The sequence below is a fragment of the Hoplias malabaricus genome, chromosome 10 (genome assembly GCF_029633855.1).
Source record: "Hoplias malabaricus isolate fHopMal1 chromosome 10, fHopMal1.hap1, whole genome shotgun sequence".
Lineage (NCBI taxonomy): Eukaryota > Metazoa > Chordata > Actinopteri > Characiformes > Erythrinidae > Hoplias > Hoplias malabaricus.
In genome coordinates, this window is record NC_089809.1 from 11,250,374 (window position 1) to 11,268,298 (window position 17,925).

At 39.9% G+C, this 17,925-nt stretch overlaps 1 protein-coding gene across 4 annotated transcripts in view; it reads right to left on the reverse strand.

Annotated features, from left to right (window-relative positions):
* tm9sf1 (transmembrane 9 superfamily member 1) overlaps positions 1-17,925 on the reverse strand; it is a 20,953-nt gene continuing 3,028 nt past the window's right edge. For all 4 annotated transcript variants that reach the window (XM_066682560.1, XM_066682562.1, XM_066682563.1 and 1 more), the window contains exons 3-10: positions 17,588-17,793; positions 16,096-16,227; positions 15,740-15,862; positions 9,731-10,089; positions 8,715-8,869; positions 5,323-5,508; positions 4,795-5,068; positions 1-3,580 (exon numbers count right to left, since the gene is read on the reverse strand). In XM_066682560.1, the coding sequence (XP_066538657.1) occupies positions 3,187-3,580; positions 4,795-5,068; positions 5,323-5,508; positions 8,715-8,869; positions 9,731-10,089; positions 15,740-15,862; positions 16,096-16,227; positions 17,588-17,782 (1,818 nt within the window). In that variant the 5' untranslated portion in view covers positions 17,783-17,793 and the 3' untranslated portion in view covers positions 1-3,186. The remainder of the gene's footprint in view (positions 3,581-4,794; positions 5,069-5,322; positions 5,509-8,714; positions 8,870-9,730; positions 10,090-15,739; positions 15,863-16,095; positions 16,228-17,587; positions 17,794-17,925) is intronic.

Here is a 17,925-nt window from a genome sequence, read left to right on the forward strand (position 1 = left end):
TTGGGTATTAGAAAGGCGCTATATAAATATAACTTATTATTATTATTATTATTGTTGTCTGGCATTGGCTTTACTTAAGGAATGTGACATTTGTGGCCCATGTCCTGGATACGTCTGTGTGTGGTGGCTCCTGAAGCACTGATCCCAGCAGCAGTTCACTTCTTGTGAATTTCCCCCAAATTTTTGAATGGCATTTTCATGACAATTCTTTCAATACTGAGGTTTTCTCTGTTGCTTGCGTACATTTATCTACTACACTTTTTTTTCCACTCAACTTTCTTTTAATATGCTTGAATACAGCAGGAGGGTGTCAATGACTGCCTTCTAGATATCTGTCAAGTCAGCTCTCATCCCCCCATGATTGCGTAGCTTACTGAACCAGACTATGTGACCATTTTAAAGGCTTAGGAAACTATAACTTGTGTACCTCTTTATCTTTATCAGATGGTTCCTTTCATGCTTCTCCCATACCCATGACCACAGGGGAGGGAGGGGATGTAGATTGACTGTTAAATTGTATTCTTTTCTTTATGGCCCAGCACCCTCTTCACCACAATAGGCAGCATAACTAACCAGAGTTTCAGTGCAGTAGCTGCAATCTCATAATCTCCATTACCATCAGTCAAGAGCAAAGTCCACAAGACACTTACACTTTTTTACTAATTTTTGCAAACGACTTTGCAGTTTTGTCAATGGCAGAGGGTGTAAAACAAGTTTGAAGAGGTCATGGAAAATGACTTCTTGGCAACTTCTAGCTCAAGTAAGCAAGCGGATAATGTATAAAGTGGATAAAGCTATGCTCAGGAAGGAAGGTGAAACTCAATTAAGGGTATTATCACGAGTGGGAATTTCTAACCCTAGAGATGTGCCATCTAAACTGCAAGTCAGAATACAGGGTCAGTCAAATTGATTAAAAAAAAAAGTTTGAATTGAACATCTGTTTGCGATTTTTCTGTGTTACATAATTCCAAGAAATATGGATAACATTCCATGATAAAACAAAACAAATTGTATTAAAATATTATGGAATAGTACCCATAAGTCTATATTGCTCTGAAGGACATCTTATCAGAAAGATGTAGTTTGGACTTACATGAATTAATAAGTATCTCCTCAAACCTGAAATATCAGTGATGATTTTGTGAAAAATACTTTGCAGCCAGTAGTTGTCTGGCAAAAGTAGCTTTGCCTGGTCTTGTTTTGTAAGAAACAAAGGTGGCTTTATTGAAAATATTGTATATGTACAGCTGAAGTAGGTCACAGTAACTGGTGACTATAGTACATATTGCTCCCATGTCCCACATTATATTAGCAAGATCCATCCTGAATCCTACAAGTTTTTTTGATGTTCCACTCCACACATTCATATCTTAGAGTATACACAGACAGTCCCATGTTACATTAAGGATCAATGAACTTTAAGGCAGACACATGCTGTTCTATGTCCAAGTGTTTTTTCATATGCACCGCAGCTAAGGTGGATCAGCTTTACAGGCGTTTTTAAAAAGGTGTCGCAGGACATCAAATACATAAATTCAGAGTGCCATTTCAAACAATAACTGAATGCATGTGACTTCTTTTACTGATAGTTTAGCTATAAATATAGCCTTTATCATATAATCAATTAACATTAGTGTGGTGGCATATCTATTGCTGCCTCCAACATGATAAAGTATATTTATAGAAAGTTTGCTCCCACTCTCTTGCAATAACACCCTCTACTCTTCCATAAAGGCTTTACTATAGTTATTGCCTGTGTTCATTCATCCATAAAAGCATTAGTGAAAACTGGTATAGTTGTAGATCACAGCTCATGCCCAGACATATTTAACAATGCCCCATCGCTCCATATAACACAAATTTACTTTTCCAAGCTGATACTTGGCTGTAGTGACTTGGGTTCATATTTGACTGCACCACGGTGTTCCATTCTAATATAGATAATGTCTTTACATTGAAATTATACAAGCAGTGTGTGCAAATGTTTGTGCAAGCAATAAGGGCAGTTTAAATTAGCCAAGTTTGCTAATTAGAAGGTGTCAAAGGATACCTTTGGACATATATGAATGTTTTTATAGATATAGAAACATATCAAATGCAATATCAAAATAGTTTCACCATAAATATTCTTAAATTTTAGCTTTAGGGTTCCTCTGGTTCTTGGTCTAGTTGAGCATTGTAGCATAAACACAGATGTTTACCCACCAATATTCCTGAATTTCATTTTGTATTTGTAGTTACTCTATTTACTCTCGCTACAAATTGGCTGGTTCATTTTTGATTCAATACAAGACTGAATCTGTGGAGTGGAGCATATAAAATTATGTCATACTTAAATGTTCAATAAATGCCCTTTTCCAATTCAAAATGATGTTCCCATACAAATATTCAATGTACCACATATCCACTGACATCGAAAACGTATTGCCCAAATTAACCCTTTATGAAAAAAATCCCATGTCCTTCATATTCCTTGAGCTATATGGATGAAATTAATTCCCTTTTCTTTGTATCCCATTGAAATAAGAGTTCACATACAACCATTTTTTGCCACAGTTTAACTTCACTGATTTAACCAGTGGTGAACTAGATGCATGTCTAATATTTGCTCAGAATATATTCTAAATATGAACTTTATGAATGTGAATACTCCAGCATTTTCCAAACTAATTTCAATCTGCTGTGTATCTAGTGGAGGATCAATTTCCAATGACAATAATTTTGTCATATTTCTTTACAGTCAGTTAAAAACAAGAAAAATGTGGATTTATTATAATGTATAACCTAATGACAGAAACCAAAATCAGGTTTCCTGTTGTTGTAAAAATACAGGTAAATTACAGGGAAAAGAATTAGACGCAGAAGAGATTAGACTGAAAAACACCAGAGTTTACAAGACATAATTTTCAGGGCATTACTGAGAAAATCTCAAAAACAGTTGAATTGGAATCCATTTCTCAAATACTTTGCTTGATACTTTTTGAAGATTCATCCATTATTATATCTCAAGTAATTAAGTAACAGAATTTAGAATTCCAGCTAATCAAACTTGAGTAGGCTGCTTGGGCACTGGTGCACACAAGACTCATGTTCTTGTTCAACAAGACAAAGAAATTATAGATTAAGAGCAACAGACAGACCGAGACAGGGAGAGAAAAACAGAGAGAAAATCTTTTACACTCTAGCTCAGTCCATCTTTAAGCTGCGGTAGATGTAGCGGATAAATATTAGCGAAGCCCAAAATGAGACAGTCCCCAGCATGAGTGAGAAGACAAAGGCGGTGAGTAAGGAATAGCCAAAGAACTCCACGCTCTGGACAAGACCACTCATGCTGGAGCGATTGTGGTAGTAGAAGAGAGAGTAGACAAATATAAAGAGGCCCGTGGAGCCTGTGCTCAACACGCTGCGCCACCACCAGCGGTAATCCTCGCCTGAAAGTAAGAAGTAAGTGAGTGCCACAGAGATACAGGCCCCCACAGAGAGCAGGATTGCAAAAACGCAGAGAAGGATTCCATAAAGAGTATAGTGCTCTCTTCCCCAAACTGTTGCAAAGATGTAGTACAGCTCCACAGAGATGGCACTGCAAAATAATGAAAGAAAGAGCAAAATATTATTTAAGAAACTTCAGAGTACTCAAATTTCAGAGTACACAACTAATCAATGCAAAATATGCACTTTTGTTCCATTTGCAGGGGACTGAACAAAGCCATGATATCCCTTATCTGAGCCCAGCCCACCACTTCCAAGCTGCCTTTCCTTTCCCTAACACTCCTTGGAGCCTCCCACACAAACTCTCCCCATCATCACTCACATGTCCTCTCGTTTGCCCTCTCAGACCTCCTTCCTTCACACTAAACTTGATCTAACAATAAGCACAACTTCCTAGAGGTCTTGAAGAATAGTTTTCTGTGGTTGAAAAATCATCACTGAAGTTAACAACCATCTCACTTGCCCAGCCTTGCTAGTACAGCAAGTAACATGGGTTTGTACTTTTTCAGGGGAAACACAGTACAGTGACAGAACTCTGTTTCTGATTTCACTACCCAATGACTCTGAAAACCAGGGGAGGTGAAATCAGTGCAGGGATATGACAATGGGCACCACACCAGAGCTGCTGAAAAAAAAGTTAAAAGTAAGCCAACTACAATTTAGTTATTTCACTGTTAATGACGAACAAGACAGAACTTGCCAAAAAAATAATGCTTTCTAGCCAGAATTACTAACTAGTTGTTCCATCTTAAATGCTTACCCCTTCAGAATGCAACTGGCAGAATGGTTGAGACTACCTTAAATTGTGCTTAGTAAAATTCCATAGAGTTCATATATAATCATGCTGCTAAGTTTTTGTTGTCACATTTGGTGAAACATTTGGTGAAATGATTTGTGTATCAGTACTTTTGCTCATGTTTCAGCACATTTTATCAATACCACAATAATACTTGTAACTGTGATAATACTGGCCACTATAATCATGATATTATATTTCAATACTCTTTCATGTCTACTTGAGAGGTTAAACACTAGGTCTAGGGCAATATACAGAAAAAACAATCAAACAAAAAACTAAATAAAAATCACATGTATCAATAATAAATATTATGCAGTTACTGCTTTTTTTATTTATGTTGCACAATATTAATACACACATTGCAATACAATTTTTAATATCTTATTTTGTGAAGACTCATAATTTCAGTAAAAGGCAAGATGTCTTCAAAATCTTTAACAGGTAGTGTATGCAAATCCATTTTATGAAACTGTATTATTCATTTTATTGCCAACTTCACTGCTCACCTGAAAGGAAGGAATCCTCCAATGGCCATGTGCACTGCTGTGTGTTTGTACCAAGGCTGCTGGGGGATCTGCCGCGGGATGTTGCGTGTGCGGCATGGAGCCTGGAAGCTGCCTGCCCGGTTCTTACCTACGATTCCCCCGATGACTGTGAGGGGAAAGCCAACAAGTACCCATGCGCCTAGCAATAGGAGCACAGTGGATGCAGGGAGGGCCTGTGTGGAACCACTCCACCAGTGAACAGAATTCACTACACTCCATGTCAGAAAGAGAGGGGCTAAAAAATACAGATAAATATTCACACACACACACACACACACACACACACACACAAACTATATATAAAACTTCAAATATATATGTAAACCATTACCATTAAGTTTTTATTACAAAGATTACTTCATACAGCTCAGAAAGTTCTTTTGCATATTTTGATTTATTTGTCCAAAAATTATAAATCATTGCAGCTCTACATTAAACAGGTAAGCACCACACTGTACTATACTGTAAAAAAAAAAAATCATGTCTCACCAGAGAAGAGGGAGGAAGTGAGGATAATGTTCCAGACCCAGTGTTGCCCATGGATCTGAGTGTAGAATCTGCATGAACAGTATCCTGAAACACAGCTGGTCAGCGCATAGAGCACAATCGCTGCAGAGTTTATGGCACCATGGCGATGCACGTTGAACATTCCTAGCAATGCCATAACAATTATACCTGATAATAAAGAGCAAACAAAAAAAAAAAAAAGAAGAAGAAAATGTAATTGTCAAATTTTCTCTTTTTTTCTCAATCCTATAGGGACGGGCGTGGTTACTACTGATAAAGAGAGAGAGAAAATACTTGACTGTGAGTGAGCTGAAACAGATATGAGGACGTTGGAGCAGTATGTTTTTGTTCCCCTTTTGTCATGTGTTGCGGTGCAAATTAGTGATAGTTTTGTTGACGAAAGTGTTATAATCAGTTTTTGACAGTTACTGAGCAGTGAGCCAGGGTTTGCAGCTGGTAAGTTTACCCGGAGCAGCTCACTTTTTCACGTTAGTGAAATTACCAATTTTGGTAATATGTGCTTTTCACCAGTTGCTATGTGGGTCAAATGACTGAAGTTTCACTTTGTGTTGGTGGAACACAAGCTTTGATGAGGACAGTGTTATAAGCTGGTTTTTAAAGTTAGCTACTGATGAACAAGGGCCTGTGGTAGCGCCTGCTTACTTTAGTCAGATTAGCTCAGTTTTTAGCATTGGAATTTGATTCTGGTAACAAGTGCTTTACTGTCGATTGCTGTGGTTATAACAGCTAGTGTACCACCAAAGATACACTTTATTGTTGTAATAACATAGTCCAGTGTGTATTATGAGTGATATATGGATTTTATCTCGCAGTCAACATTATTTTATTCAAGTACACACATTTCCCTGGCTCAAAATCAGCCAGAGCCCCAGAGCCATTCGCTACTTTTGTAAACATCACTCAATGAGTGAGTAAAATACATACATGCATACAGAGAGAGAGAGAGAGAAGGATGTGTGCTGAGCCCCCTTCTGTTCACTCTGCTAACCCACGACTGCTCTCCATCACACACCTCCATCAAGTTTGCAGATGACACGAGTGTGGTAGGCCTCATCAGTAACAACGATAAGTCCCACTACAGGATCGAGGTAAGCCGGCTGGCCTCTTGGTGCAAACACAACAATCTCTCTCTGAACACTGAAAAGACCAAGGAGATTGTTGTGGACTTCAGGAGAACTCGCACACAACATGCCTGCTGTGGAGAGGATGAGCAGCACCAAGTTCCTGGGTGTGCACGTCACAGAGGACCTCTCCTGGACCATCAACACAGCATCACTGGCCAAGGCGGCTCACCAACAGCTCTACTTTCTCCGCAAGCTAAGAAGAGCAAGATCTCCCACCCCCATCATGATCACCTTCTATAAGGGGCCATCGAGAGTATCCTGACTAGCTGTTTCACTGCGTGGTACGGGGCTTGCACAGCATCCTGCCGCAGAACCCTCCAGCGTATTTTGAGAACTGCTGAGAAGATCATTGGTACATCTCTCCCCTGCCTTCAGGACTTATATAGCTCCCGCCTCCTACAAAAAAGCACTCTGCTTGGCAGGTGATCCCACCCACCCGCTAAACAGCTTCTTCAGCCTGCTGCCATTAGGGCGGAGACTGTGTAGTCTCAGGGCTAGGACCAGCAGACTGAGGGATAGCTCCATCCACCAGGCTGTGAGAATGCTGAACTCTCTCTCTGCCCCCTTCCCACTTCTGCACCCCTGCACACACTATTCAGCAACCTCATCAATTACCACCAATACCCAACTGTGACTTAGAAAATCAGGCAGGCACTCAACCACTTTAACCAGCCTCCAGGCTTCATATCCCTATATTAGCACTACTGTTTACACCGGTCCTGTTTATATGTGTACTGTCACTTAAGCTCCTCACCAGACCTAAATGTGACATTTTCCCAATAGAACCTGTATGCACTTGTTCACTTTATTTATTTGTTATACGTTTATCTTGCACTATTGTCTACTCTGCCTTGTACATCCAGTATCCTACCTCCTTCTATTACAACTTTTTGCACTATTGTGTACACTGCCTTGTTCATCCATTATCCTACCTCCAAATCAGATTATTGTCTTCAGTAAGTGTCCCATTGTCTCATGTATGTCTATCAGTGAGCTGCTGGTATCGTATGTCTGCACTTGTCTTCTGTTTGTTCACTTTCATATATTTATATACTTAGCTTAGTTGAATTTAGTCTATTTTTTGTTAAATGTTACTGCATCTTGGAGAGGAGAGTAATGTAATTTCAATCCTTTGTATGTCCTGTACATATGCAGAATTGACAATAAAACTCTCTTGACTTGACACACAGACAGACAGACAGAGAGAGAGAGGTGATTGTCTGTGAGTGAGAGAGAGACGTGTGTTTGTCTGTGAGAGAGACAGGGAGAGTGTGTGCAAGTTGTGTTTAAGTGAGTGAGCCAGTGAGCGAGCGAGGGAGAGAGAGGTGTGTGTTAAGACTTGATTTCATGACAGTACTGTAAACTTGAATTACACTCAGCAGCAGGAAGGGGGTGCTCAGGTGAAAAAAGCCAAATGTTATATTTAAACAAGTTCTTTTTAAGATAGATGTGTTTGGACACCTTCAATTGAAATATAAAAATGTTGACAGAAACATAAATTATCATGCCCACATCTAGCTAATTTTCATACTGTGTCTTGTTTCTTTCCGTTCTCCTATTCAGATCACTTTCTCTGGAGTACTGAGAGCTGACTGAGCGATCTTTTCCATGTGTTTTGCTATCTCTGTCCGTTCTATCGATCATGCTTTGGTCTTTTGTGAATAGTATCCTTATTAAATTTCTGCATTTTCCCCTTACTCCGATGTCACATACTTTTTTGTTACTGTTTGATTTATTTGTTTACAAACTGAAGTGAAAGGATTACAGGTTAACTAGATAAACATGGTAGGCATATTAAGCTGATGCTTCAGCTTGCATCTTTTCTGTCATATTATATTTTGATTGTCATGTATATTCAAACCTTTATTTTGACATGCTCATTGTACCACGAAATCAGTCTAGTGAATTTAACCCAGTGAACAAACTCACACTAGTGATTAGGGACAGTAAAAAACACACAAACACACACACCAGCAGGTGCCCAGGGAGCACTTTGGGGGGTTGGGTGCCTTGCCCAAGGATATTTCACCCATGGATGTTCCTGCCTGTCATGGGAATCAAACTATCAATCTTCCATTACCAAGCCTCTCTAACCCTTAAGTTTCTCTAACCCTTAGGCCATAGCTGCCCCACTATTAGACACTCTAGAAACAGATTTTAATTAATTACCACATTTTGCCACATGAGCTATAACATAATAACCTGGAACTACGAGACAATAATTCTTACCTGTAGCCAGAGTGAGAAACTGCGCTCCCACTCCCAAAACAGCGCACAGCAAGCTCTTATATGGTGGAAAGCGAAAGACATCAGTGTGAATAATCTTCCAGCCGTTATCTCCCTGATCCAGATCGTCACAGCTGCCATCTTCTTCTACATTATACCTGTTACAGCATTAAGAATCAATGAAAGAGCTGTAGTCTTTAAGGTTAATGTGTTTTCAGTGTTTAAGTAAAGAACATAGCAAAATGTGAATGCTGCTGAACTGAAAACTCACCAGAACTAGCACAAATGTAATTTGAGTCTAGCAGATTTCTTGTCATGCTAGTTGACCAGTGTCAAAAACACAGCATTTACTGGCATCAAATTTAATTGGTTCCTTACAAGACTACAACCAATCAAAACACAATATACAATTTTGCATGTGGCTAATCTAGTCAGATTTTTAGCAGAAAATTTCTCATTTAAAATGTGACTTAAATCGTTTGTTCTTCAAGGGATTAGTCTTACATAGAAAAGTACTTGTAGTGCAAACAGTTAACACCATTTCCAGAGTCTTCTACCAGAATGCAATAGATACCATAAAACTTCATTAATAAAAAGTGAATATTTTCTTTGTTTTGTTTCAAATTTCAGCACAAACAGGCTTTTCCTTGAAGTAAAAAAAAAAGTGTGTGGACAGTATTGTTTTTTTTTTTTTTTGCTTCCTAAGTGAAAAGAAGTTTAACACTAAAGGGAACAACCTTTTGCGAATGTTGATGTTCTATGTTGTTTTTGCATAACATTTAAGAAATAAAAATCACATTTTTCCAATATTTTAAATTTAGCAAATAAACAGTAACTGAATTAATATCTGCATGTGTTGAATGTGTATATATATATTTTACCTAGACAATAAACAAAACATGGTATTGTACCATATGTGGCCAAAATTGCAATTGAACTCTACATCCCTCTTTTCTATATCCTTCCCATATAAATGCTTCATTCCTTTAGTTTTCCGTTCCTTTCAGCATTATACTCACCTAGCAAAATCATTCTTCAGCACCCGCATAAGGATGATGATCACAAAGCCCAGCAGCAGCACCACCAACACCAATGAGTTGATAATTGATAGCCAGTGGATCTCCAGGGTCTTTGGGAAAAAGGAGTAATCTCTGAGGCGCTCTGCCCTTCGTGCATGGGGCAAAGGGCTTTCAAACCAGTGCACACTGTAAGTGTGAGTCACAGTGAGTCCTTCACCTGTCCCTCCTGCTTCATGACCTGGCCCACCACCTCCCTCCTCCAAAGGTACTGGTTTCACATCTTTAACTGACACATTGGCAAAAATGACAGATTCGCCATTATACTCAATGTTGAAATCCAAGTGAGTCCATAACCCAACCTAAGATTTAAAGATAAATATATAAACAATCAAACAACAATAAAAAACACAATCAACAATCATGGATTTTTATAAAAGTTTCTATTCAACTCTGCAGGCACAACTTGCATAATGTTCATACAAAATAATAAAGTGAAAGGAGACTTAAATGAGCTTGAAGTCACCATGCCTAATTATAACTGTAGGCTTAACACCTAGTCTTCTCCATTCAATATGTTTCAATACCTTTCAAATAACTTGGGAATGAGTTTTGAGTTTCAAACCTTATCATGCAACATCAGGACCCAACCACACTAATGCTCCTATGGCTGAATGCCATAATGATTTATAATAACATGCTACTATTCGTCACTGTACAAATGTATCTTCTGCATTTAACCCATCTGTGGCAGTGAATACACACACATACACACACACCCAGAAGGGGCTGTGAACACACCCAGAGCTGGGGACAGCCATCTTTTGTGCCCAGAGACTCTTGCTCAAGGCTTGCCATGGATGTTCCCACCGGTACCAAGCCTGGTCCTTAAACCATTAGGCTATGGCTGCCCATAAAACTTGAAAGAAATTTTCCAACATTTCATCTAAATCCTTAAAAGTACTGCAGAAACTGTTAGCGCAGCAATAGCAGACAAACTACCTTCAAGAGCATGCAAATTTGTTTGTGTTCTGTCACTTTTGTTTTGAGAACCAATTTATTTTCCTTCTTTATGCAACCATAATTTTTTGATTCATTTAACATAATTATTTTCATATAAAAGCCCATCACTTATTTGCCCTAAAGCCCAAAACAAATCTTATTTATTCCAATTACTATGTTCTAGCCATGGAATAACATTTTAAAACTGTTAACAATTTCTAACAACAGAGCTGTCAAATGATAGTCAATATAGCAATATTTTACTGTACAAAACACACACAAACAAAAACCATCAGCTGTAATATCAAGCTATAGCAATAGGCTAAGCCAATAATCAGTGGTGGATAAAGTACACAAACCATGTACTTGAGTAAAAGTACAGATACTCAAGGTAAAATATTACCCCAGTAAAAGTCCTCGTTGTAGATCTCCACTTGAGTAAAAGTACAAAATATTTACCTTTGAATGTACTAAGTATAGAAAGTACCATGATGTATTGTTACTCTAATTTCCCATTATCATTTTTGTAAGAAGATTTGTGCTTAAAACATTTTAGATGAAAAGACTTGCGTCACTCTTGGTTCCCCAGTCTTTGTGCTGCCCCTCCAAACCAACAGAGGTTGCTGTCTCCTGAGTATATTAAGCTCAATTAACACTTCTGTGTCAAACCTATGCTGTAGGCAGCATGGCTTAATGCGCACCTCCCCAGAAATGTAACTCATTGCATCTATGCAGACCGATCAAAGTTATTGTGGTCTGCATAGATGCAATGAGTTACATCTCTGGGGAGGTGCGCATTAAGCCATGCTGTCTGAAGAACATGGTTCAAACTCCTCTACACTACACTCCCTAAATAGTACACTTTAAAAATTCATAAAACTAATACCACTACAACACTACATTTTGTACTACATAGGATTGAATATGTTTAAAATTCAGCCCTAGTGATTTGGTGGTGTAATTGCAGAGTTACGCAGATGCCAACGCTACAGTATAAACTTTCACAATGGCATAAGAAACTTGTGCCTAACACAGTTTTTTACTCATTTAGGAATACTGTAGTGCCCATTTCTCTTTCCAAATATATTATTCATAAATTACTTTTAACAGCCCCTCCCTGGATCACCGCCTTAACGTGGTGGAGTTTGCATGCCTGCATGAGCCTAGGAGCTATTTTGTCCAGGGCAATAGCCCCTGGTAGCGTCTCCCAAGGCAAATTGGTCCTAGGTGACAGGCCAGACAAAGAGTGATCCATAAAGACCCAGATGAAAAAACAGAGACACAGCTTCCCTCGCCCACAGTAGGTTTACCGGGGCCCCACCCTGGAGCTTCTTTAGCAGGGCTGGATGCTCTTTCACTCTGGAGTTGCCCAGGGTGAGAGGCGTAAGGCAGGAGTTGGCTTACTCATAGCCTCCCGGCTGAGCGCCTGTACGTTGGGGTTTACCCCAGTGGACGAGAGGGTAATTTCCCTATGCCTTCGGGTTGGGGAAAGGGCTCTGACGGTTGTTTGTGCTTATGCAAGAACAGCAGTTCAAAGAAATGGTAATGACAGTGAGACCTGGAGGGGCGTGATTGGGAGGAACTACCCTGCTGATCTGAAACCGAGTGGTGTTCAGTTATTGGATTTTTGTGCCCATCACAGTTTATCCATTACGAACACCATGTTCGAGCATAAGGGTGTTCACAAGTACACCTGGCATCAGGATACCCTATGCCGCATTTCGATGATCGACCCTATGCCGCATTTCAATGATCATGAGACCTGCGGCCATATGTTCTGGACACTCGGGTGAAAGGAGGTGCTGAGCTGTCAACTTATCACCACCTGGTGGTGAGTTGGATCAAATGGTGGGGGAGGATGCCAGACAGACCAGGCAGGCCTAAATCTGTGCTGAGGGTTTGCTGGGAACGTTTGGCAGAGGAACCTGTCAGAAAGATCTTCAACTCCCACATCCAGCAGAGCTTCGACTGCATCCCGGGGGAGGTTGGTGACATTGAGTCCGAATGGGCTAACGGAGGCTAAACAGAGCTGTGGCTGCAAGGTTGTCTGAGCCTGTCGGGGTGGCAATCCCTTCACTCGGTGGTGGAGACCCCAGGTGAGGGGGGATGTCAAGCAGAAGAAAGAGTCCTATCGGGCCTGGTTGGCTCGGGGGACTCCCGAGACAGCCAACAGAAACCAGGGAGCCAAGCGACTCAGTTGTGGGAGGAGTTCGGTGAGGACATGGAAAACGACTTTCGATCAGCTCCGAGAAGATTCTGGCAGACCATCAGGTGACTCAGGAGGGGAAAGAAGTTTTCCATCAACACTGTATATGGTGGGGGTGGGGACATCATTAGGCAGTGGAAGAAATACTTTAAGGATCTTCTCAATCCCACCAGCACGTCTTCCTCAGAGGAAGTAGAGTTTGGGGATCCTGGGGAGGGCTCGTCTATCACTGGGGCTGAAGTGGCCGAGGTAGTAGGAAAACTCCTCGGCGGTAGGTCCCCGGGGTTGGATGAGGTTCGCCCCGGGGGGTTCCTCAAGGCTCTGGATGTCGTGGGGCTGTCCTGGCTGACACATCTTTGCAATATCGCGTGGACATCGGGGGCAGTGCCTCTGGACTGGCAGACTGGGGTGGTGCTTCCCCTTTTTAAAAAGGGGGATTGGAAGGTGTGTTCCAACTATACGGGGATCACACTTCTCAGCGTCCCCGGTAAGGTCTATGCGGGGGTACAGGAGAAGAGAGTCTGATAGTTGAACCTCAGATCCAGGAGGAACAATGCGGATTCTGCCCTGGCTGTGGAACACAGGACCAGCTCTTTACCCTCGCTAGGATCCTGGAGGGTGTGTGGGAATTTGCTCAACCAGTGTACATGTGTTTTTTGGATCTGGAGAAGGCATTCGACCGTGTCCTTGGAATATTCTGTGAGGGGTGCTCTGGGAGCATGGGGTACTGTGCTCTTTGCTACAAGCCATCCAGTCCCTGTATAAACAGAACAGAAGTCTGGTTCGTATGGCTGGCAGTAAGTCCGACTGGTTTCCAGTCGGAGTTGGACCCCGCCAGGGCTGCCCGTTGTCACGATTCTGTTCATAACTTTTATGGACAGAATTTCTTGCCATAGCCAAGTGGCAGAAGGTGTCCGGTTTGGTGGTCTCAGGATTTAATGTCTGCTTTTTGTGGATGATGTGGTCTTGTTGGCTTCATTGGGCCGGGACCTCCAGCTCTTGCTGGACCAGTTTGCAGCCAAGTGAGAAGCGGTAGGGATGAAGGTCAGCACCTCCATGTCTGAGTCCATGGTACTCAGTCGGAAAAGGGTGGAGTGCTCTCTCCAGGTTGGAAGTGAGATCCTGCCTCAAGTGGAGGAGTTTACTTGTTCACGAGTGAGGGAAAGATGGAGCGGGAGATTGACAGGTGGATCGGTGCAGCGTCAGCAGTAACGCGGACTCTGTTCCGGTCCGTTGTGGTGAAGAGAGAGCTGAGCAGAAAACCAAAGCTCCCAATTTACTGTTCAATCTACATCCCAACCCTCACCTATGGTCACGAGCTTTGGGTAGTGACCAAAAGAATGAGATCACGGGTACAAGCGGCTGAAAGAGGGTTTTCTCCGCAGGGTGTCTGGACTCTCCCTTAGAGACAGGGTAAGGAGCTCGGACATCCGGGAGTGACTTGGAGTGGAGCTGCTGCTCCTACACGTCAAGAGGAGCCAGTTGAGGTGGTTTGGGCATCTGGTCTGGATGCCCCAGGGCAGACCAAGAACACGCTGGAGAGACTACACGTCTCGACTGGCCGGGGAACGCCTGTGTATAACCCTGGAGGAGCTGGAAGCAGTGGCTGGGGAGAGGGAGGTCTGGCTTTCTTTATTCTGACTGCTTCCCCCGCGACTCGGACTCGGATAAGCGGTGGAAAATGGATGGATGGATGGATACTTATAATAGTGTATTCAAAATATGAATAACACACATTTACAAAAGTTTATATTTATTAACTACTGAATTTCATTTTAGAGCATTAACTGCTGCAGGATACCAAAACAGTGTAAAATCCAAAATTTTTCTACAGGTACTTCCATGTTCCTTGTAATTCACTTTTACAGTGCTGTACTGAAATTGTAAGGGATGATTTCCTACCCCTCTCCAAAAGTTACATAGTGCAGTGTTTAGCCGAGAGCAGCAAAGACAGAGACTCTATTCTCCCTGTTATAGGTCAGTGAAACATTCCCTTAAATTACAGCTTCAGTATCATTGTAAAGAAATTACATAGTGTTCCTTTAGGCTCTGTTTTTCTTACGTAGTTGCAGACTGTAGGTCGAGTTATTTCTGCAATTCTGAGACACCCGTTTCTTAAACAGGTTTTGATTTTCTGACTATTTACCTGATTTAATTTTTGTCTTTTGGACCTCTGTACTGATTTTGGGCTTTTGGAATATTTCTTCTGGTTTTGACCTCGCTTCACGTACTGTGTTTAATAAATCTCCAATTGACTTTACCCTCTGTGAGTGACTTGTGACATCTACAGATCCATAAACTGTATATGAATGAATAGTAGTTGCTGTTTATTCAAATACAGCCAAATACTAATTCTAACAAATCATCATTTATAAAAAAAATAATAAAAAAAAGTCAGAATTTGGTATTATTGGTTTTCACTTATTTTACATGACAACTTTCCTAGCAACGGTGCCTGCTGTGTGTCCCGCAGAAAACTATACGGAGCAGGGAGAATAGTTCAGACATGTTATGGGTTTATTCACACATAAACCAAAAGGAACAGCAGATTTTCATAATGTAGTGGAGTAAAAAGTAAGGTATTTGACTTTGAAATGTAGTGGAGTTAAAGTAAAAAGTTTGGAATGGAAATACTTCAGTAAAGCACAGATACATGACAAAAAGTACTTAAGTACAGTAAAAAATTACATTTACTTTGTTACTGTCCACCACTGCCAAAAATTCAGACCAAGCACCAGAATAATAACAAAATCAGAGTACACAAACAAGTTAGAAGATTTATGCAAGTAGATATAAGATTTAACCTTGTGACTATGAGGCAGAAAACCACTCTCCTCCATATATCCAACAAATCCCCAGATCGGAATATCATCCAGGACAAACTCAAAGTAATAAAGTTCCTCAATAGCTTCTCTCAGTTGATCCACCTATCGAAAAAATAACACCATTGCATTCAATATAACATGCTGTAGTTGGAAACAAAACACACATTAGCAAACTAATTAAATTACATGAATAAACATCTATTGACGCCTTGTAAATTAATACAAACACTTATAAATAAAACTTGAACAAAAATTACAAACCCAAAGGTTTACAGGGCTTTGACATGCCCCTGACACCATGTAACTTATAATATTATGTTAGTGTTGAAAATTACCTCTTTCTCAGTGAGAGTGAGCTGGCACAATATCTGTCTTTCTTTGTTCTCCTTGAAGTGGATACTGTACAAAGATTCTGCCATCCTGTCCCCATCTAAAACCTCCCCAAGACTTAAGGCTTTATGACGCACCTGTGTAGATATTTATTAACAGGACGTTTATGAAAAGTATAATATAATAAACTATTATTTTAATAGTCTTAAATAAACTAGACTATATATTTTATTATAATTTAAATATATTTCCAAAAGAAAATATTATTTATCTTCTTAGTGAGTCAGCAGTAACTATATATTTTTATTATATTCAGAATAATCACAATGCACGCCAACCAGCCATAACATTAAAACCGCCTGCATAATATTGCAAAGGTCTCCCTTGTGCATCTAAAATTTCTACAATTGAGGCAGCCTGGACCCTAAAAAATCTCTGTTGTTGTTATGTGTTAGCTGGCATCAAGACAGAACAGCAAATCAAGCCCTTTAAGTTTTGAGGCTGGACCTACATGAATCTGACTTGTGTTTCCTGTACATCCCACTAGGGGTGGGTGATGTGGCCCTAAAATAATATCATGATATTTCAGGGTGTTTTGGCAACTATATTCTTGGCTATATGAACAAAACATTGAAAAATACTTTTACTAATTTCAAGAACACACTAATGCAACAAAATCAATGTTAGATTAATATTAATCTAAATATATTTAATATATATTAATAAATTAAATTGTTTTATTTATTAACATTTTTTTATTTACTATAAATGTTTACTACAAACAGTTTCAAATATTCGAATATAAAGAAACAAAGAAATCAGTAAACATTTGCTTATTTTGTAAACAACAGTAATTCTGATTATGTATAAAATAAATAATGTAGCATAAAAATTTACCACCTCACCAAAGTGCATGTAGTAATGTAGTGTGTGCATAAACAGCAAAAAGTAAGCTTAAAGCTTCACAGTAATTAACAAAACAAACACAGAATAGTTGCTGTGCTGAGTCATTATCCAAACAAGTCAAAATATCACAATTATCATATTGATTTTATTTTTAAAATTGTTTTAAAAAATATGACGATATTATCGTGAACAATAAGATATGGCACAGCCCTACATCCCAAAGATGCTGGATTGAACTGAGGTCTACTGAATTTGTGAAAAGGTTTTGTGAGAAAAATGACCTGTCCTGGAAGAACAAATACAGAATAAAGTTAACATGAAGTGGGGTACTTGGTACATCCACATTAATGCCAGGACCCAAGGTTTTCCAACAGAACTTTTTGTTACTACTGTAACAAGATAAGGTTAGTCACTTTGTTTGACAGGGGTTTTAATGTTGTGACTGATCCGTGTATCAGTGTGCAATGTGATACAATCTGCCTTTGAAAAACTAACTTAATTATGAACCTGATGGTAAGACTACTCATATAATCATTTGTCACACTTCTGAAGTTCACCAATCAAATCATCATAAAAAGAATGCTAACTAACCTTGTCGGGTCTGCATACAGGGAGTTTATAATAGTGATATGTTTCCTGGGGGTTGTGATAAGGGCCCACTTTGTTAACATAAAGAATGACAGGATCACCCTGTTTGTAACAGCAAGCCCATCTGATCTGTGACAAAAGGCACAGAAGCAACAAACGAAAGCCCATGGCACACACGCTGGCCAATCTCACTGTCATGTCTCAAGGTCCTGTCAAAGAGAAAAAAAACACATAAAATTAAATATTTATTGTCACATTGGTGTCAGTGGCTTTGATTGCATCCCCCTACATAAGACTTAAAGGACCAATAATTAATTTTTCCTATAATATTTCTTTACGTT